Here is a 21,761-nt window from a genome sequence, read left to right as displayed (position 1 = left end):
AAGGCTGGAGAGGCTTTATAAAAAAACAAAGACTTAATAAAGAGGGAAAAGACAAATTATTAAAACTGTGAATCTGCAGCACACAAGTAATCTTAAATTTGTTTATTATATTAATGCTGGAATTATTTAAAGTTGATTCGTCTTTATTGATGATTTATGTGCCCTACGAAATCCCATGTAAAGGAATTCAATCTAGCTAAATTACTGGGTGAAATATAAAGGCAAATAAATATTGATAGCCTTTTAAACTCAATGCCTGAACTCGCATTCATTTCGCTGATTAATTCTGGCAAGTTTATAATTACTTAGGAATGAATAATTGTCTTTGGAAAGTATTAAAACAAAGTGATCTTACTGCTCAGGCTTGTCCAGCAGTTTGACTTCATCCTCTTTGGAGTTCTCATAATGTTTGGTTATCTTGGCCATTTCGTCACTGGTGGCCCTCTGAAGAAGAACAACAACAAAATCAATATGGATATCAACAAAGTTAAATACGTTCACAAAGAGAATGACATCCAGTAGAAACCTGAATAGGTATTGCAATTGTTGCAGTGCAAGATGTTACACAATAAAACTGAACATTTGGACTGATAATAAGATGCATACCATAGTGAAACCAATTTGTAGCAATAAAAAATAAATAAAAATCATTTAGTTTTCTCTATTTTCTTTAAAGCTGTCATTGACTTTACAGCCTTTTGTTTATTACCTTAGGCAGAGCGCTCCTTCATACTTACATTTTCATATAAAGCCTCAATGGTCTCCAAGTCCACCACAGAGTTGTCCACAGTAAGAACAGCTGGAACAGTAACGATATTTATTATAAGCAGTCAGTCTAATAAATGGATAAGATCTTGGCCAAAGCATGCTGCCTTTTAAGTGCTGCCAGTGCGAGAAGAACAAACTTGTTTTTCCAACTAGGGAAGAAAAATGAATGATAGACAGGTAATTTGGTTACATTCCGGTTAATAAAACATCATATAAGACATGCTATAGATTTTATGAGAATGAACAGAGAAAAGACAGCAATATCTGACTTCAACCAGCATGGCAGTTCTGTCTATTCGCTCTCACATCTGCACCAACAACCACAACACCTCATTCAATTACCATGGAGTTGATTTATACATCTAATTTTAAATATTCACTCGAGGTTGTGAAGCCGGCAGTGTGGCCAGGCATGCTGAGCCGACACTGGCTCAAAACAGAAAGGCTGAAACAGTTTAACCTCTGGACCCACAGTGAGAACCACCGCAGCGGACTGCTTTTTAATGCTCTCTTTTTAATGCTTTTTAGAGCGAGGCAGGAGAAGGTGAGAAACAGAGGACGCAGGAGGAGGCAAAAAGGAAGAGGGATACGAGAAGGGTCCATTTCAAAATGTAGACACGATAGCACTGAGAAATGATCTGAAGAAGAAAGAGGTTTCTTGACCTGCTCCGTTGTCGAGCTCGACTCAAACAGTAATAACGAAAGTGCACAGGAAAGTCTGAACACAGGGCAGCAAAAAAAGAAAAAAGAAAGAGAGAGTGACTCCTGTTCTGTGTCTGAGAGGTGTCACAGGTTTATGGCTCAGTGAGGGAGGAGGGGAGAGGACACAGTAGGAGGGATGGCTCCAGTGCTGCTGGATCAGCTGGCAGTTGTCTGGTCGGTGTCAGCTGAGGAGGGCTGCACGCCACCTACTGCTCTCCAATCAGTCACTCCATGTGACAACGCCTCACCGTCCCCACGACCAAGAACCGACGCAGCTACACAGTAAATGTGTTCAGTGCTATAAAGCTTCGGCATCAAGCCGCCGAACTTTCTCATTAGAGATCCTATTGTCCTCCAAATGTGTCCAGGACTAAAGACTTGCAGGAAATACTTTAAGGGAAACCAAAGTGTAACTTTTGAATAAAAGCCACTGTTAATTGTTCCAAGTAGAGAAAAGTCACAAACTGACTTCAGGAATGTCGTAGCGAAAACCTAGCTCAAGCTTGCTAACTTAGCTAGCATTACATTAGCTTCTCAATATAAACATTAGAACAACGTAAACTCACTTTTGCTGAATAACAGTTACCGCGGCCACACATTACACTTCACTTATTCAATGACAGTAAATGGTCAATGCATTGTAACAGTGGCACAATCAGTCAGTTACACGGCAAAATAAAGCTAAAGTTAGTTCATATTAACGAACATTACATTGGCTTCTAAACATGTGAACGCTGATGAAAAACTGGGTTGACTTTCTGGCTCACAGTTACTGTGACCACAGGTGACTGAGCCAATGTAATTTTCTGCAAAATATTTAATTTGATAGAGGAAATGCATATTTTTTTTCATTTTTAAGTATAGCCTTGTTTTTATCTTGTCTTCTTAATTTAAATTAGGATTAAAAATCATGATTTCGTTAAATCTGTAGGCCACTGACAAAAGTCCTGTATTAATACTTTAAGGACAAGGCATTTGCGTTTTAGAAAAACAAAAATAAGTTTCAGGAAGTAAATCATGTTTTGGCATCAGTGCCATGCATCGTACTTTATTAACTGCACAGCCCTTGTCTCCTCAAACACACACTGCTTCCAGCTAACAAGGTAATGTTGGGTGCATTCTGGTTCCCAGCTGTTCCTGTTGCAAAGAAGTTGTCAATGCGGTCCCGATGTCTGGATCAGAGAGAACGCTGGAGGTCCATTTCCTACATCTTATTAGAGTGGATTATTCAGTCCCTCAGCCATGCAGCCGTCAATCACACACCAAAGGGGGGGTGGGGGGGGGGTCTGCTCCAGTGTGCACAGGAGCACTCTGATCCGAGGGGAGCCGGATATCTCTCCACACCGACAGATCAAAGCCTGCCTGCCAACCGCCTCACACCCTCTCCTTCCACTTTTCACTCATCGGCTTTGGTGTGGAAGGGCATGTGTGGTGTGTGAACATGTGTATGTGTGTGTGTGTGTGTGGTGAGGTGGTGTGTGTGTGTGTGTGGGGGGGGCTCCCCTTGCTCTTGAACCATGGTGGCCCTTGAGGTCCCCCAGCCAGGCGGGTGCAGTTGAACCCCTCTCTCCCTCCACCAGAGTGCTACTTTCTCTCCTCCCCTCCCTCCTTAGTAGCTCTAATTACATTACATGTCCCATGTCCTTTTAATTTGGCAACAAAGGGGAGGCAAGCAGGCGAGGCCAGGGACTTGAGCCCTTAGAAGTGCTTATTAAGGCTCTGTCCTTCTTTGTCAGATTCAAATTGTCCATTTCACATACAACCCCCATTAAAAAGGCACAAGGAAGCAGCCTCACGCTGGGTGTTTTACCAAACCACCTCTACAAGCCGACACTGGAGCATAGAGGAAAAGGGGGGAAAAAATCCAACAACTAAATGGGCGTCCTGGTGCTGTGTGCTGTTTGGCTTGTGTTTGAGGTGTTTTTATGTGGTAGCGCAGTGTCTGCTAACTGTGGAAGGTGGTTTTGTACATGCTTAGATCATTAGTGGGGTGTCAGTCCCATTAGGCTTGTGGAAACCGTCACTGGCTACAATAAACAGATCTGCTGGCCGCATGCTCAGACTAGCAGGCGGCAGGCTCTCTCCGCCACAGTCCCGGGACAGGACCAATTCCTGGCCCATCTACGCTGTCCCCAACACACATATTATGTGTTTACACACACACACACACACACACACACACACACACACACACACACACACACACACACACACACACACACACACACACACACACACACACACACACACACACACACACACACTTTTTCCGCAGAACAACCAAGCATGCAATCAATCCACGCAGCTCCTCAAATAAAGGAAATGCCTATTTGATTTTAAGCAGCGCAGGAGGGATTTCAAGCAGCCTGACAGAAAAATGTAAAGGCCGCTTTTATCCCAGTGTTGCCGTCTCACATTTTGACAAATCATGGCATATTTCTTTCCCACCATAGTAATTGAAACAGATGAATCCAAATAAAGTGTCTCTAGTTACAAATTAGTAGCCGTCAAGAGGTTGCGAATTATTCTCTGCTGCAGGACTTGCTATCTCATCTCTAATAATAACTCCCATCTGCATTTCATCAGGAGTCATCCTCAATTTATAGTTAAAACGGAACTTTAAATTCAGTTTATTGCCGTTGAATCTAAAAAAAGAGCTGTTCTTCAGAGATTAAAATGATATCATGGTGTGCACAAGCAACTCGACATGTTGAACAGAAGTTTTTTTCACCTTGCTGAATGTCCTTCATCTCCAAATGCAGGCTCGATAGGAGGATGCCGACTGCTTGTGAACGCTTCGCATCCAGCAGCTTGATAAACTGGAAACACAGAAATCAAATGGATTCATATTATTTAAATTCCAAGAGTACGAGTGGGATTCAGTGTAAAACCCAGTCTGCATTTCAGTTAATACGGCTTAGGTTGATTGCGACTCTTTATTTAGAGGAGAACAACATCATTTATGTACATTAACACCACATTGTATGATGTTGGTTTCACAGTTCAAGCAATTTTACTGTCAATTACTTTCAAATCTAACATCTTTAGACATTATCTTTACTCCAAGCCATAGCTCAGATGTCTTCACACCAATGTTATTATCTAAAAAAAAAAAAACACAGGCATAAAACAAACTGAGGAACAGATGGTGAACAAAAATTGAATTTCTGCGATGAGAGGCCGGGTGAAAATCACTTACTCACTTCCCCCGTCTGTGGAGGCAGATGATAGATGATGAGCGAGACAGAGAGCCTGGAGCACCGGTTAGTCTAAGCAGCCCAGGGGATCATCTGGGTTGACCCAAACGACCAGACTAATCAACACACATTGTCATAACCCATCATCGTGATGCAAAAGACTGGGAAAATGCGGAGCACGCATACGGAGCCGGGACACACTTTGTCAAGTTACATCAATGAGGGGAGCGAAGTCAAACAGAAAAAGCAGCTCCTCCAGTTTACCGAAGAACATGTGTGAGATATAATCAAAAAATATCAAGTCGCAGTGAAAGTACAAAGGCAGAAGTGGCACCATAAAAGGACAGTCTAGAAGAGCAAGCTTTTATAACAAACTATAAATTCACAGGATTTTTATTTGTGCCTACACATGGTCACAATTACTTATGACTGAATTAGCCGTAAAGCCAGAGCGAGTTTTGGCAAGGTAAAGCCCTGCTCTAAAAGTTAATGTGTCAGGCTTCTTCATTAGGTATTATGGCGTTGTCGGCTACTGGGCTGTCCAGTGGGAGCTGGAGAGCAGAAGCCTTAGAAGTGGGTATTGCATTACAGGGCGTTAGTGGGTGCCATGCTGCTTCCAGCTCTATTACCTGGATCACTGGGGATCTCCCACTCTGGGGGCTTTCCCAACACCTCTAATTAACCACTTTGGACGGGCCACACTAAAAGCAGGCCAGGAACCCTTCCCGCTTACTGTGGCTGCAGAACTCGCCAATTAGCCGAAACAGTTACGTTAATGAGAAAAGACAACTGATGCTGGATGCTTGGTATCAGACACACAAACAGCTCCAGTAAGCAGAGGGAGCTGTGGGATGCTGATGCTGAGACAGGTAGACTCCAATAGTTACCGGCTCCCTCCTGTGGACAAAAAGGGAACTCGGAGGCTCTCGTTTGAAACCGCTGCGGACGCTTGAATAACACAGACGGGTCAAAGGAAAGAGGAGAAGGGAGAGGGAGAGAAAAAGCGAGCGGCCTAAGAAAATAAACCAAAAGATGGAGGGAGACACTGGGAGTGTCAGCAGCTTGAGCTGAAGCAGGTGGCTGATGTTAGGCGAGGTGGGCAGTGTGATGCTGGATAGTTTACACAACCACGGCTGAGCAGCCAGCCTGCTCCGCGGTGACTGTCTGTCTGATTATCTGTCTGGAATCACCCGGGCAGATGTTAAAATAACAACTGGATCAAGACTTCCCATCAATAACCACCTACGATACACTCAGCAACCCCAGTCTCACCCAGCGGTGTTAATCTTACACCCACTCTCCCACGTCATAGCCAGAGCTTCAAATATGTCTTTAATAAACGCACTATGATTGCTCATAAGTCATCTCCATAAACCGGTTAAAGCTGCTGTTTGTCTAAGGAGATGCGCTATGTATAAACTTGATACGGGTTTGATTGATGTGGGTCGAGGAAATGGCTGTTTTTGCGTTTACGGATGTGCATATTTGCTCACGTACGAACTCAACAGCACATTGAGCTCGATTGATTTCCTCATCGTCATCCACCTCTCCCTCCCTTCTAATCCCTCAATCAAGAATGCACCGGCATGCTCACCCCCCACCTCTCCTATAGGTGCCCTGTCTTCATTGCCTCCTCTCGCCAGTGGAGCGGAGCCACATGCCTGCAATTATACACCTGGTCCAGCCTGGTCCGGTCAGGTCTGCTCGGGTGGGAGAGCTCTCTTCCATGTCATCTCCTCCGCTTTGATATGCTAATCAGCAGAGGGAAGGGCTTGAGAGTAAACAAGAGCTTTGATTTTTTTTTCTATGGCACACATGATAAAGATTAACTTACTCATGTAGGCATCGGCTGCATTCCCTGAGTTTCAACTTCTGGCGTGTGGAGTTGTTGGAAAGCGGGGAAGTGGCTCATATGCATAATGTACACACACATTCCATTCCCTCCCACTCATCTCCTCTCGCCGCACACGGCCCCGGGCTGTGGTGTTAGCATGATCTGGCAACACTTTCTGGGCAAGTGCATAATGACTCGCGAGGACGTGCCGTCATCCCACACACACACACGCACACACAAGCGTTAAAGCACGCGGACGCACGGAACACATATAGAAGCAAACAAACAAGCTAATTGAAACACATTTTCTCTCTCACAGATACATACATAGATTCAGTGGCAACATTATCACTGAATTCTGTGCTGGTATTAGTCGCCCCAAACTCTCGCACTAAGAATAAGAAAAAAAAAGTGAATCCGATTAATCAAGAGACTTGATTAAAACCAATGACTGACTGTTAATGAAGTCGTCGGTCAGAAAATAAATTTGAAACTATTTTGATAATTGATTAATCTTTTCAAAGTTATTTATTTAAGGAAAATGGGGGGGGGGAAAAGCGAATATTTTTTATTTTGCTTCGTATTCTACGATGGTGAATTGAATAAATTTGTTTTTTGGGTCGTTGGTCTGACAAAGCTTTACATTTAAAGATGTCACAAAGTGCTCTGGGGACTTGTGATGGGCATGCAATAGGAATACAATGCTTGGACAATATCTGTAATAGAGAGAAGAATAAGAAAAGTCATCAAATTTGTCGTATTCACATTTTAGCCCCCCTTCAGTCCACCTTTATGATCCATCTTAAACTCCGTAGCACCTAGTCTCCATCACTGCTCTCATCCCCTTCTCTCTCTTTCCCACTCGTTAACCAGCTGAACTTCTTGGAACCCATCATCAGCTGTTGATTCAGAGGATTTTTCCCTCAAATGATTTCTCTCCCTATAACTCAGTGTATAAACTTTCAAGGATAAAAAAAAAATGATGAAGTAAACAACTTCTTTTTTTTATTGCAATGACCTTTCCAGCGAGTTGGACTCGTAAGCGGGCTGAAAACAACCATGCCTTTCACATAATCACTTCCCCTCTTTAAATCGTGGAGTTGGACTCTGAATGCTCTCGCTGGCTCTAAACACAGATCTTTATATTAAATATAAGAGTTATGTCTCATCACAGTGTGTCGGACAAAATGTCTAAACATAGATACCAGCCACAGCCAGTGGATAATATCTAGATTATATGGGTCATTCTATCAAATAAAAAAAAAATTAAAAACACCAAATGTTATGTTGGACATGGGGTTTTTGGATTGATATGAATTGGTCTCAACAGTGTTTTTATTAGTGGGGGTCAAACCGCTTCCAGGCTTCTCCAGACAGGAGACAGTTGGCAAGATAAGCGTCTGGATCTGAGTTGGATCAAATGTTGGACAGTTTGCCGCTTTAGAGTGACCAGACTGAGAGGAGAGAAACACACAAAGAGACACACACACACACACACACACACACACACACACACAGGCCCTCTGGAGCAGAGTGGAGCCTTAAGAAATTGATCAGAATAGGCGATGCGTATGGATTTAGGGGGGGCAGTCTGGGGCATTGGCCGATTTTTAACTCCTTGGACGCCACAGTGAGGCCCACGAGTCAGCCAGGCTGCTGACACGGCGCTGGCTGCAGCAGAGATGCAGAGTTGCAGCTTTTGACATCAACAAGTTTGTCTTTGGTGGGTTGGGGGGGGGGGGGGGGGGGTCGGTAGATCAATCTGGCACAAAAGCAGACCTTTGCTGACTTTTCTCGACTCGTTTCATCTATAAAAACTAAACTTTAAGGCTTGCACTAGATCCCCTTTTATTTCGCTCTTTAAATTGAATATCGAACATGACCGCATACAAAAAGTATTTTCTTGAACAAAGCTTGATAAGACAGCACCCTAACACACCCCTCGGGAGGCACAATATATCCATTATGTGCTTTCCACACAATCAACGTCAAGGAAAAACTAGCTGTCACATCAACTGAGGAGGAGTGTGTGACTCACCTGCTTAGTTTTGGCTTTCTTCTCAAAGGTGTCGGACAGAGGCTTCTTCTTCGTCTGCAGCGTGGCCTTGGAGAAAAGATCCTCAAACTCATTGGCGTTGACAATGTTTGGTTCCGCCAGAGAACCCCAGAGGGTGTTGTTGCTGGAAAACGAAGTGAAGTTTGAGTTTTTTGATTTATTGAAATGCTGTTTTAACTTAACTCTAAGCATCTACATTGGAACTCAGGCTCACAATGACAGCGGCTCACAGGGCAGTTGAGCTAAACAAATGGTGTGCTTGATTTGTGGAAGCTTATTTGATGTCTATTCACTGCTTTTCATTTTCCATTTCGCTGTCTGACAAAACACTTGGCAGCAATTACTGACCATCTCAACTTTAAAAAAAAAAGCACTGTTTATGAGGGAGGTGATAAAAATAACAAAAGTTTAAGACAGGCTTGTTTTTGGAATAAAGGATCATTTCCAGCAAATGGACGAGAACATGGGAGGCGATGTTGTGTTTCAGAAGTTGCCAAGTAACATGGAATAAACAAAGAGCGGCAGAATGAGAACAAGAAGTGTTTAAAGTCAAGAGGATGTTCAGGATTTAAGCACTCTGTTGCTGCTATCATCACATCTGTCTGTGCTTTCCTTCCTTCAGTATATTAATAAAACGGACTTCAAGAAACCGTGACAAATAAAGGAATGACGACACCTATAATATGCTCCACTATTATCTTATTCTAACACGTTGCAGGTCATTGTTTATCGACATTACATCTCATCTGACTGGCAGGTCAGACTCCAAGTGGAGGCCCATGTACAGTGAGTGAGAGGACCTGGACACGGCACAAGCGGGCTTATCAGGGCCTAAATATCAGAACAGTCAACTGCACTGCCAGTGACTCAATTAGGGTTGAGTAAGTCAGATTGCTTCTGCATGCAGTTGGCCTCCTATTGCAGTGTTAAGACTTTTCATCTGGGGCAGCCAAGAGGTTTTCTGTTGAAGACATAATAATACTGTCCCAAATTCCGCCTCTGATTTTGCACTCCTGAGAGACTGGGGGGGAAATAAGTCCAACGAACAGCCTGCGATTCTTAACCCAACTGTGCAGGAAACTAGCTTGGAAAAGAAAATGACATCCAAAACCAAGAAGAAATATTTCCATGCGAGACAACTTTCTAATTGACTAGATCGTGACAATAATTGAGCTTGAATCCCCCATAAAGCTCCGTTCCCTTTTTCTTCATGCAGCTCCACGAGAACGTTTGTCCCGCATGCTGCTCACAGTGCTTTGTGTTTCGGCTCACATTCAGACACCTGGCACCATTTCAAACCGTACACTGTCCCCCACCCCCTCATAACTCAGAACCTCACACCATTAACAGAGATCACACAGCTGATCCAGCTATAGTTAAACATCTGACCCATTTAATGCCCCTTAACTTGGCCCTTTACGGTTAAATTTATAGCCGACTACACTGCTGCAGTGTAGTCAGTCTGTCCTCCAACACTGGCCGGGACCAGAGAGAGAGTGCGAACCACAACTCTGTTTCTCCCACTAATCCAGCCATGGAAATACAAGGCCATAAAGCTGGGAGCCTGGCACTCAGGCAACAACCACAGCCACTGTAAATGGGCTGGATAATCCACTTACAATTACAGAGCATCTCAATAGGGCCAGTAGACCAGAGAGTGTGCACCAGCCGTATCTTTAATATCTCTTTGAACACGAGTGTTCAAGGCCAAACTAAGACCCCATTAGACAAGCCTAGAGCTTCATTAGCTCGGGGGTAACAATGTTTAAACTTCACTTTGATGACATTCTGCAGTAATCCATCAAACAATAATTGATGAAAATCAGGTTATTCCATCAATCATTACGGTAATATATAATAAATAAAAACAGGAACTTTTTTTTGTTGTTGTTTTTTAGTTTTGGCCATCATTTTGTATAACTTATAATAACATGGCGTACACCAAAGTAATTGCTGATATATGGGAAACACGGCAACATATCTACTTTGAAGTGCAATGGGGCATGAATGATGGAAATTACAGGTCAGATGATTAGAGAGGTTGTGAGCAAGTCAATACTTAACCAGATTATCTACACAACTTCAATTGTTGGTAAATGTGGACCACTGAAATGGTCTGAAAAACCCCTTATTTCACAGAAAAGATGTGTGCACACAAATATGGTGAGTTGGTCAAAGTTGATCCAGGCAGTCAGTTTGTAAACTGAGATGTGGAAAATAATTCTACCATTTGCGTTTGATTTCTCATCAAGTCTGAGTATAACGTTATTATTACAAAACGGTGAAAATATGAGCCAAGCTGTAATCGAACACAATTATTAATTCAGAGCAATATGAGGGAATTTAAACAATGTTCCACATACTTGTCGTCCTCTATCTGTATCCTGGTCCAGTACAGAGGCTTCATGGGACAGGCTGGCTCAATGGCAACTTTCCGTGGGGCCTTCTCCACCTTAGGGAGGAAACCGAAGCCCCCCATAGGGGGAGGAGGCGGCATGCCTCCACCTGGAGGAGGGGGAGGAGGAGGTGGACCAGATCCAGGTAGGCCAGGAGGGGGAGGTGGTGGAGGTGGTGGACCACCACCAGGGAGTGGAGGTGGTGGAGGGGGTGGCGGCGGTGGTGCTCCAGTGTTGCCGGGCAAAGGGGGAGGAGGAGGAGGTGGCGGTGCTCCAGTGGTGCCGGGCAAAGGGGGAGGAGGTGGTGGTGATCCAAAGAAGCCTGGTGGGAGAGGGGGAGGAGGTGGTGGGGGTGGTCCAGAAGGGCCTGGGGCCGTTTCAGCTTTTAGATTTAGTCCGATGGAGTCCAGGTTGAGTCTTTTTGGCACGGTCTGGTTGGGGCTTTGAACGGGCCCGAAGCCGTCCCCCTCGGGGCTCTTTATGAAGGTCTCCCTGTCCGTCTGGATACTCACGGTGCGGAAGGTCCTGTGTGTCAGGTCATCTGCTGTGGACACAGCAACGTCGCGGAGCTCGCCACGCTCCTGACCTGCCTTATACCCCTCGTCTCTTTGCATCTTAGCGAGCGCTCCTTCCAGGTGCGATATTGAGACAGCATGCTCACCTCGCAGTTGGAAGATTTGCAGCTCAAAGTCGGACTGTTGGGAACAAGAGCCGAAAAGCCAGAGACGAAACAAATGCAGAGTATAAGAATCTTCTCTCACTTTCTATCAAAAAACAATCCCACCAAAGCAAAGTATTGATTTTAATAACAGACAGGAAATTCTTCTGCAATAAATCTTGCACATGTTCCTTATTAACTTGTGTCAGTTTAGAAGTAGCATTAGGCACGTTCCTGCGGTACATGTTCCTCAGTGTCAGCATGAGTCCTTTAAAACGTTCACGTCAAATGAAAGGCTTTAAGCAGACAGGCTGAGAAACCAACTCTGAGGTCAGACTTTTCAAAAGAAACAGCCCAGAAAGCAATCCATCAGTGGTACAAATGATGTAACACGACCACAGCGATGTTCCTTTGGTTTTCCGAGGGGATTCAATAAGTTTGACTCTTGATTAAGTTGACGGACGAAAGAAAAACACCTGTGAAACGTTGTTCCTAACCTCTCCTTTTGATGAATGGATTTGAAATGAGCGGTCATGTTAGAGACAAAGAAGATGTTCATGTGAGAACTCTGAAGACATCTCTGGATGTGTGTTTGGAAAACATTTGGAAGTAAAGATTATACATAATTTGTGGCTGTTTAAGATCTTTTTAGATTGACAGTGCAGTTTTAACTCAACATATTTTGTAAGATTTTGCCTCTATGTAATGTCACTTAAATAATTAACTATATTTTCACTTTCTGTACAAAGCTGCTAAAGTTCCCATTAAAAGTCATGTATCAGGACAAGAATAGTTCAGTATTTCAAAGGTTTTATGTTTTTACATTACATTTAGCTGACGCTTTTATCCAAAGCGACTTACATTTTTGCTCTATACACCGTAGACACAGCAACGGGGAGCAATTAGGGGTTAAGTGTCTTGCTCAAGGACACAAGGACATGGCGAACCACCAATCCTCTGATTGAAAGACAGGCATGCTAACCACTTAGCCACAGTCGCTAAACTATGCTTTCAATAGTTTACTCTCTTCAGGCTCTTTCCTTATCTTATTTTCCTCTGTGCCTCATCTGAGAAGTACTGGATTCCATATTGAATATGTTGAAGGCACACTAAATGTAACAGTTTGAGCCTCTTATATTTTCAATTGAATCTAAATACAATTTCTCGGGTAGACATTTTGGTACAAAATGTACTGGAAAAATGAATGGACAGGTTGACAAATTAATGTTCAACACAATACTGGGCAACTTCAAAATCGTTGACATCCTAAAGCTTCTATTGCTGCAAGTAAATGTTCAGCAGCAGTCCAGCGGCTGCACTTGAACATTTCATGCTTACTTAGTGCCATCTTGTGTTCAGGAGAGTCAACTGCAGTATAATGCCAGATATTACGACATTAAAAGTGCCTTATAAATGTAACTAAAAGTGCTGTTCATGTATGTGTCACACACACACACACACACAGGAATTATTGCTACAAATGTAACATATGTAATAAATATAACTAGATTTTATTTCACAAAGCCCAAATGTTAGTTTTGTTTCCCTTTAACATTTGTAAGGACTTCCTTCCTTCACTTCCTTTCACTAGTCTTCCCTCACAGAGACGCCTGGGCGTGTTATATGTGTTCAGTGTCAGTGTGTTAATAAAATGTCTCCTCAAGCCATTTGATAACTTACATGCATCCTCTCCAGATCTTCCTTGCACTCCCTCTTCAGCTGCAAGAGGGCAGCCTGGTGCTCTGAAAGGAGGCAGAACAAGGACACAAACTCATTCTGCTGGCAGTTTTTAATGATTTATTAAATATACACTGGAGTATATTCTCTATTCATGAATCACAGCTCATTGCTTGTTTTCTTAAGTATTCATGAATTGAAAAAACAGGGTTTAGATTTAGGTTTTCTTGAGCTATTGGCTAAAAGATTGTTATGGTAAATCATTATCAAGCTAATCTGCAAGACGAGAGACATACAAGAACATGTACTGCTGGTTATTGGTAAGATTCTACAGAAGGGTGGGTCACTTTCAGGCTAAAAGTGCCATATGTACAACCCAACCAACCAGTTTTAAATGACACTGCTGCCTCAAATGAACGCCCAAAACACATGAACACTAAACACAAAAAAAATGCTGATCTGTTGGTTCTAATAAGAGCGTGAAAGTGAAAAGATCACCCATGACATAGTTCTCTTAAACTCCGTGATAATACGTAGAAACATAAACAACTTGAGACTGCAATAGACACCAAACAATGGAGACCAACTTCGTTAGTTCAAAAAACATTTTGAGCTTAAGCGTATTGTGATATTTTATCACCCCCTGGGTCACCAAACACCCAGGACAAGGAACAACGATCCATTAGGAATAGTTGCCAGCTAGGAATCGTAATAAGTAATCAATAACCCCCCCTTTCACTCATAGAACGACAAAGAAGCCAAGAACACAGAGGTTGATATTTTCTACTGCGAAGTTGGTGATGAAGTGCAATTTTATACCTTATCCTATCTCGTGTGACTTGGTATCCTTAACTACCGAGTCGCACGGTGCACACCAGCGTCTTGTCTTCATTAATATGTTTTTCACCCGCTGTCAAGCTTTCTTTTTATTTGAGGTCTATCCGAGTTTGGAGCTACTTTTTACACTTCTTAGTCTTTATTCCAATTAATAATTAAGAATAAAATCCCCAGCATTGACTAACGAGTATCAATGATTAAAATCAGGCTGATCATGAAAATCAATAAAATATACTGCAACTCCTAATAGTGAATCATTTGCCCAATTCAATCAGTACTGTAATCTAAGGCCCTACGTGTGTGGTAAATAACAGACAAGTGTCTTTAAGAAATGCATACGATAGGAATGCATTGGTGTATCTATATGACCCACACTGGACTTTTGCTCTGCTTCTGAACTTCCACACACACACACACACACACTATTCTCTTATAAGAGAGCAAAGCTAGATCGTAGAGCCCCAATCAACAAAATAATCCGAGGCCGCTCGTCTTAATCTATTCTCTGAGATGAAGCTGCACAGAACGCCCACCAGCTGTTTCACTGCTGCAGCTACGCACTACACACATTTAGTTCAACGCAATTTCACATGTACCCAGAACATGAAAGAAAAGCTTTTTACTTTGTAATTTAATCAACCTATCGACAGCCGTGCGTGTCTTTAACCCATTTGTGTGTCATTACGCCTTGAGAGTACGAGAGGGGCCAAACATGGCGTGCTGCCCAGAGTATACTCTATTAAATGTTTTTACCTCGAACACCTACACATGCAATCCTGTGGTGCAACGAAACAGCAACCACACACACACAATAGAATTAAGGTGTAGACATGGCCTCACTGTGGTCTTAAATGGATTTAAAAAGGAGGTGTTACACCCTGCTGATGATACTTAGCTCGCTCTACATGACTTGTCTAAGGATTTAAAGTGTGATTGCTCAAAGGCATAACTATTGTTTCAGTGTTGACAAGAGATCCATTCAAAAGAAGCCAATCAACGTGAGGTTTCTCAGTGTACGTATGAACAGCGTGATCCTCCGTCAGCATTCCTGGTCCTGAGATGTAAAGACATTTGAGGTTCTTACCTGCCTCGGTGTATTTGAGCCCCACCTTCTCTTCCTCATCTTTGGGTTTGGGTGGGGGCCACACAGCCTGAAGACGCCCCGGGGTCCGGTCCTCACTGTCATTAGGGGACGTGAGCTCCGTCTGTGGGGAGAAAATACACACATTAGCAATTGGCTCATGGTAAAGCAACAATTTGCCTCATAATTTGTTTTAAAATGATGCACAAATATGAAAAATAATTGTGATTTCATACATTAACTTCTGCGGCACTGTTAAGTTCCTTTCCAGGGGATTTGGAGGATCTCTCAAAAATAGACCTCAGATTTTCCTTGTCATTCTTGATTTTCTTTTTCACTGCCTCCAGATCCACGACTTCCGTTTTTTCCTTTTTGACAGTTTTGGGGCCGAAGAGGTTCCTGAAGGTTTCATAGGCCAAGTCTGAGGTTTTCTTTCTCTCCTTTGGGGATGAGGGGGTTTCTGGGCTTAGAAGAACCTCTTCTCCATTCTCAGACTCTTTTCTGCTTTGTTTAGGATCACCATCCGTCCCGACCTCTGCCTTTTTGGTCTCATCCTGGTTGTCTAGGTTGAGCAGCTGACTGAGATGTCCCATTACAGTGCTTTTAGTTTCCACAATAGGTTTAGGCTCTGCCTGTTTTCTGGCTGGCGAGGTGGCAGTCTTCTGCTCGGGGATGAGCTTGGCTTTGTTTACCGTCTTCTTCAGGCTGAGCAGGGCCAGGTCAGCATCCTTCTCACTCTGCTTAATCTCCGACACGGTCTCCCTGTCATCCCCCGACACTCCTTTCTTCAGCACCCGCAACCCACTGAAGAGAGCCGGCATCTGGAAGGAAGCGGGGGAAGAGAGCGCCATGCCCCTGGATGGGGATGAGGTGGTGGAGGAGGGTGCAGTGGACGGGGATGAGGTGGTGGAGGGTGCCATGGACGGGGATGGGGAGATGGAGGAGGGTGCAGTGGATGGGGAGATGGAGGAGGGTGCAGTGGATGGGGAGATGGAGGAGGTGGAGGAGGTGGAGGAGAGTGCCATGGACCGGGATGGGGAGATGGAGGAGGGTGCAGTGGATGGGGAGATGGAGGAGGGGGCAGTGGATGGGGATGAGGTGGAGGAGCGGGCAGTGGATGGGGATGAGGTGGAGGAGGGTGCCGTGGATGGGGATGAGGTGGAGGAGGGTGCCGTTGATGAAGCTGGAGGTGGTGTGCCTTTTTCTGGTGTCTTTGGAGAAGTTGTGCTCTGTGAGGAAGGACTGTTACTTGGCTGGATGTCACCTGGAGACTCTTCAGGAGCAGATGACAGCGACATGGGTTTTTTAGTCCCTGGACGGTGATTTGTGATACCAGCAGAGTCAGACTGCGCCTCTGGACTGGAGACTGAAACTTCAGGAGTCTTAAGGCCGGGGGGAACAGAGGAGGACACCTGGCTGGAGGGAGGATCCTTAGCCCCCTCCTCAGCTTCAACCCTTAGCTCATGCGTCTCCTCCCTCTGTGTGTTATGTAAATCCTCCTTTAGAGAGGCTGTGGCAGCATTATGACCCGAGGCCTCCAACTCCAGATGTCCGGAGCTGATGGAAGAAACAGGCAGAGAACCAGCCTTTTTGGACGCTAAAGAGGCCAAAAGTGTGCTAGCGTTAGACCTGCTGACAAACTTTTTTGAATATAGAATAGCTTCTATGCGGGATCTCTCCGTAAATTTGTGTTTTCTGAACACAGGTATTTGGTACTCTGCCTCAGCGGCATCTTTAATCTCATCTCCATCACCATGCTCTACTGTGTTATTCTCCTCCTCAGGTAGGGTGGGCTCCGACACGGCCTTGTCCACATTTTCCTCATTGTCAATATACGTTTCCACCCGAATGACCTGGACCAGATCACAAGAAGCGGTCAAATTATCCTGATCTTCCCTCCTGTGGAAATTGTTCTCACTGTTAGTAGTTTGACCACTTTCAGGTAGACCATTGACCTCATCTGACAGCTCCTTGAAGGACGTCAACACGGCCGACTCGGCGTCTGAAGGGGCATGTCTATCTCGGCTGAAGACACTGCTGAAGACATTCAGGAGGGAACTGGTGGGCTGCTTCCCCGGTCCCTCGGAGTTCTTACTCAAACTGTCCATTTTTTGCTCAAAGCTCCACACCAACTGAAAGCAAAGAGAGGAAGACCAAAACAGGTAGCAGCTCTGGCAAAGTGTCCATTCAAAAACGTATCAACGGTCCCCACCTCCAGTTATCCAAGTGGCTCCTATTCCACCTCTACCGCTGGCTGGGACAAAAGGCCTTTGTATGGACAAATCTCTCCAGCTCCTCTTACCATCCTGTATTCCTGTTTAGTGAAAAGCAAACGTAGTAGACTTTCATAATATCACATTGAGTCTACTACTGACTGTAGGTTGTCAGCAGTAATGCTCAGCCAATAAGATTTCCAATGACGCTGCAAGTGAAGTCAAGCTGTTCAGTGGCTGGAAGCATGTCCTGCTGTAATCTTCCTGGGAGAGCAGGAGAGCATAGTTCACCTGCCTTTCACAAAAGCATTCCCGACTCTTCCGGCAAGTTGAGAGTCTCAGTATCCTTCTCTATGTGCCGGTATACACAGTGGAGTCCATGACTAAGCTGTACTTGCAGTTGGTCTCTGCCTCCTTTACCTTGTTTCTCACTTTACAGGAAAGCCCTGTGTGCTGTTGTGTGAGAAAAAAAAAAGAAAAAAACCTCCACAGGTTGGGGAAAGAATGTGACTCACTGGTCTACCCAGTCTGGGGACGCCTCCCTTCAGGTCCCTCCCTCCCTGGGAGGGGACCTGCAGATTCCGGCACGGCAGGTGTCTGATTACCCTTTGCTCACTCCCTTTAAATGGCTGCTGCGGCAGCAGCGTAAACACAGGCCGTCTGTGTGGTCAGGTGGAGAGCTGCTGAGGTCCATTAGCGCAGCATTGCACCATTAAGCAGTGAGCTTTTGCAATGCGGGGCTTAAGGCGGGGTGATTAGTCAGCCTTGCCTTGGCCAGCTCGAGCTAACGTGCTAAGAGGCTAACATGTGAGATTAGCAGCTCATGAACAACCAAATGGAACAGCTAGGTAAACAAATAAAATAAAAAATACATTTTGAATCACTTACCATGAGTTTCTATCTACTGAACACGGACGACTTTAAAATAAACTGAACCTTTTAAGGACAGTTTACAGAGAAAAAGCTTTAAAAAGTCTGCAAGCTAACGTTAGCTTAAGTTTAGCAGGCGATACAATATGTGTGGGAAAACTAACAAACGTATATGAGAAAATGAAATGGCATGAAAAAACAACTTTTATGATGTCTGTTTTAGCTTATTCTCCATTTACTTCAGACTCTGGTTGCCCTGAGCAACTTCAGACTGGCTGATAGAGTAAACATGGAGCGGATTAAAGGGCACACTTTTGTGTTTGTATTAAAGTAAAATGACTGCCCTAAATAAAACATCTTCAAATAATAATGTCTTGCTCTGAAAAATAATTAATAATTAGTTATGACGCTACAAGAATATCAACTGGAAGAGAAATTTACATTTTTTAAAGTTTCAAAATAGTGAAAATGGACCCACCAGCAGAACTGCATGGCTTAATTTAATTACATTTTTTAATTAAATTAACAATATGAATTTTTAAAAAAAAACACTCGTAATTGCATTTTTCTAGGAATGTCGTTTATTTCCCCCCTCATCTGAATGCCACAAATGGAAAGGGGACTTCTATGGCCAAGGAATTAAGTTATGTAATAGGAGCGGTATTTCATACACTCACAGTAAATCTCCCTCAGAGGTTTTAGTAGAAAGGCACAACTGATCAACAGGACTGATGTGAACGCAGATCTGAGTGAAATCATTTATTTACAAGTTACAGATCATGCCAACACTACAGATCTAAAAAACTATTAAGTCTAACCCCACATAATTGTGAGTAACAACCTTTTGTGTTCAACTGTGACAACACACTGAACATGAGGTGTGTCTTTCTACAGGAAAATGGATGACAGTGACAATGAAGTATGCATGTTAGCTGTTACTTTCACAACAATATAGAGTGTCTAGTCCTGTACAGCATGGCCTTCATACTGGTATGTTAACTGGTATTTACAAAACAATGCATGCCTTGTGTTGATACACAGCCTAAAACCACACCCAGGTAATCTGCCTCATCTGCCAAAGGAATTAAGGAACTTTGCCAAACAACATAATGGAATTTGGAAAGATTTGGAAATAGTTCACATAATGCTATCAATGATAGATTTAGATGTGCATTTTGACAGTTCTTAAATTATACTTCGTATTAGCATACTTAAAATGTACAAAACCTGGAAACAAACTATGCACTATTTGCTGCAGGCTTGTTTTTTTTTAAGAATACATATATTGTACAGTAGGATTACATTAGTCACATGCTCTGAGGCAAGCAAAATATCCTGTGTTGCAACTACCACCCAGTAACAAAATATAAAATCACACTAATTACTCTTAATAGCCTAAACCTGTCAAAATAAGGTGAAAGATTTTTCAGAAAATGCAACAAAGGAAGGAGAGCTTTTCCTGTCTTTGCTCTGAACAAAAAAGTTTTGAGTGCAGTGATCTCGTACAGTTTTGGCTTATGACTACAGTCTACAGATTAGAATCCATGACCTGTTAATCCATTCCTAAGAATTCATGATCAGGTGGTTAAGTACCCGAGTAGAGAGAAATCCCTTTGAGTCCCAAAAGGGGGAGAAAAGAGTGCTATGGTACACTGTTCTGTGTGAAAATACACATTATAGCTCATTTTGATCTGTATGCATTTGTGTTGCTTGACGGCCCTCACCGTGCACTCCAGTTTGGGACGGTAGGGTGTGTCACCGAGGATGTCATCCTCAGGCGGTGTGATGCGTAGGAAGTCGAGGTGATCAGGGCGTGGAGCGCGGGAAAGGGACTCCTGAGGGTCATCACCATCCAGCATCCAAATGTCATCATGACGCAAGAGGGAATCTTCTACACAAACAAACACACCACCACAGGGTAATTAACGCTCCGTTTTGTGCAAGGACACATACCATGGAAAAACTAAATAGCATAACAGGTGTGATCTTGTGTGACAAGGCTAAATAAGCAGCACTGACTGAGACTGCACGGGGAATAAAAGAGGAACCAGTTAGAAAGCAGGCATCAGAATCCTTTAGCATCGAGCAAGAGAGATCACTGTTGTGCTGTAGGCCTGAGGCACACCGCTATTTTTATCTGCACTTAGCCCGGCCCTGTTCCTATTGTTGACACCAGCAGAAAGCCACACTGATCCAATAAGAAAAAATGGCCTAACCTCAAAAGCACTATTGATTTGCATTCAAGAGATGCACTGTAACAGAGCCATGGCGTTGCTCAGCATTACCAATGTACTACAATAAGGTCAGCTGCAGATAGGCGTGTGGGGTTTGCCTGTGTTTAGTTAGTGAAAATACAAGATTTCAGATTGGGAAATACTGCCATCTCCTGACCAGGCAGTTGCACAGAAGGTGATGAGTGACATTTCAGAACAATAAGCTAAAACTAAGTACATTTTAAACTTTTCAATAAAATGTCTTCCCTGGCTTCTGTTTATGCCGCAGTGTGCTGGGGAGGTTGGATTCATCCGGAGCATTTTAGAGCACCTGGACCTTAATATTTACTGCTCAGTGAGACACTGCAGCATCAACCTGAAGAACCTCCCTCATGCGCTGTGCCCCGAACAAGTCACATGGTATTGACTTCAAGAGCCAGGCTAGTGCCTCCACATGCGCATGAGCAGAAATGCAATTTCAAATTCTTCTCACGTGTATGGGAACATGATAGCCTAAAGCTGGCCTTGATGCATGCAAGAGTCAACGTGTGCCAATTGGCACCATTTAGCAGAAAAATATTTAGTGTGTGCCAAAACATAGTATGTCAAATGTAGGATGTCCTACTGCATCCCGTCACATTTTGCAGTACGCAAGACATACTTTGCAAGTGCAGTTTACAGTATGTACTAAAAGTAAAAAGAAGAAAGAATGTGATTTGAAATGCAGTATTAGTCATGGAAGAAAAAGGGAGGAAAAGTGCAAGATAAGATACGTCGGAGGGACAGTGAGGTGAAAGAACAAGGATGTGGAAAAGCAGTGGAGACAGAGGAGAGATCAAAATGGGGGTGAGAGGGGCAGGGTGCAGATCTTGAAGCTCGTTGACCTCAATGTCCCACAGCTGTAAGACAACACCAAGACCTGTTTGGGAGAATTATGGAAACTGAGAAAAATCACATCATCTCTTCCTGTTCGATAAGCTGCTGACATATCCCATAACGTCTCTTTGTAATGAGTATATCTCTGAAGAGGACATACAACATTGCTGTATTTTTGCCCAGTAGCCACTTCTAAACTCTTGGAAGTCCACTTGTATCGCTGTATAGCTCCCCAGAGTCTGAGTCTCTTTAAAGCCAAATGCTTTAAATTCAGTTATGAGCCCACACACACACAACGAAAAAATGGAAGCATTGAAATTCAGCCTCAGTACTCCACCACTATCAGTCATTATGAGACAGCAGCAATGCCTGCAGTCCCACCA

At 43.7% G+C, this 21,761-nt stretch overlaps 1 protein-coding gene across 1 annotated transcript in view; it reads right to left on the bottom strand.

Moving 5' to 3' along the window:
• LOC306735355 (formin-1) overlaps positions 1-21,761 on the bottom strand; it is a gene marked incomplete at its 5' end in the record, with an annotated part of 46,184 nt that overhangs the window by 16,945 nt on the left and 7,478 nt on the right. The window contains 8 exons of the mRNA XM_079216815.1: positions 356-444; positions 738-799; positions 4,202-4,289; positions 8,540-8,681; positions 10,921-11,648; positions 13,292-13,353; positions 15,210-15,330; positions 20,014-20,180. Of these exons, the coding sequence (XP_079072941.1) occupies positions 356-444; positions 738-799; positions 4,202-4,289; positions 8,540-8,681; positions 10,921-11,648; positions 13,292-13,353; positions 15,210-15,330; positions 20,014-20,180 (1,459 nt within the window). The remainder of the gene's footprint in view (positions 1-355; positions 445-737; positions 800-4,201; positions 4,290-8,539; positions 8,682-10,920; positions 11,649-13,291; positions 13,354-15,209; positions 15,331-20,013; positions 20,181-21,761) is intronic.

Source organism: Taurulus bubalis (genome assembly GCF_910589615.1).
Source record: "Taurulus bubalis genome assembly, chromosome: 4".
Taxonomy (NCBI): domain Eukaryota; kingdom Metazoa; phylum Chordata; class Actinopteri; order Perciformes; family Cottidae; genus Taurulus; species Taurulus bubalis.
The sequence above is the reverse complement of the archived record's forward strand: the minus strand, read 5'-3'. Positions and strand labels throughout refer to the sequence as shown.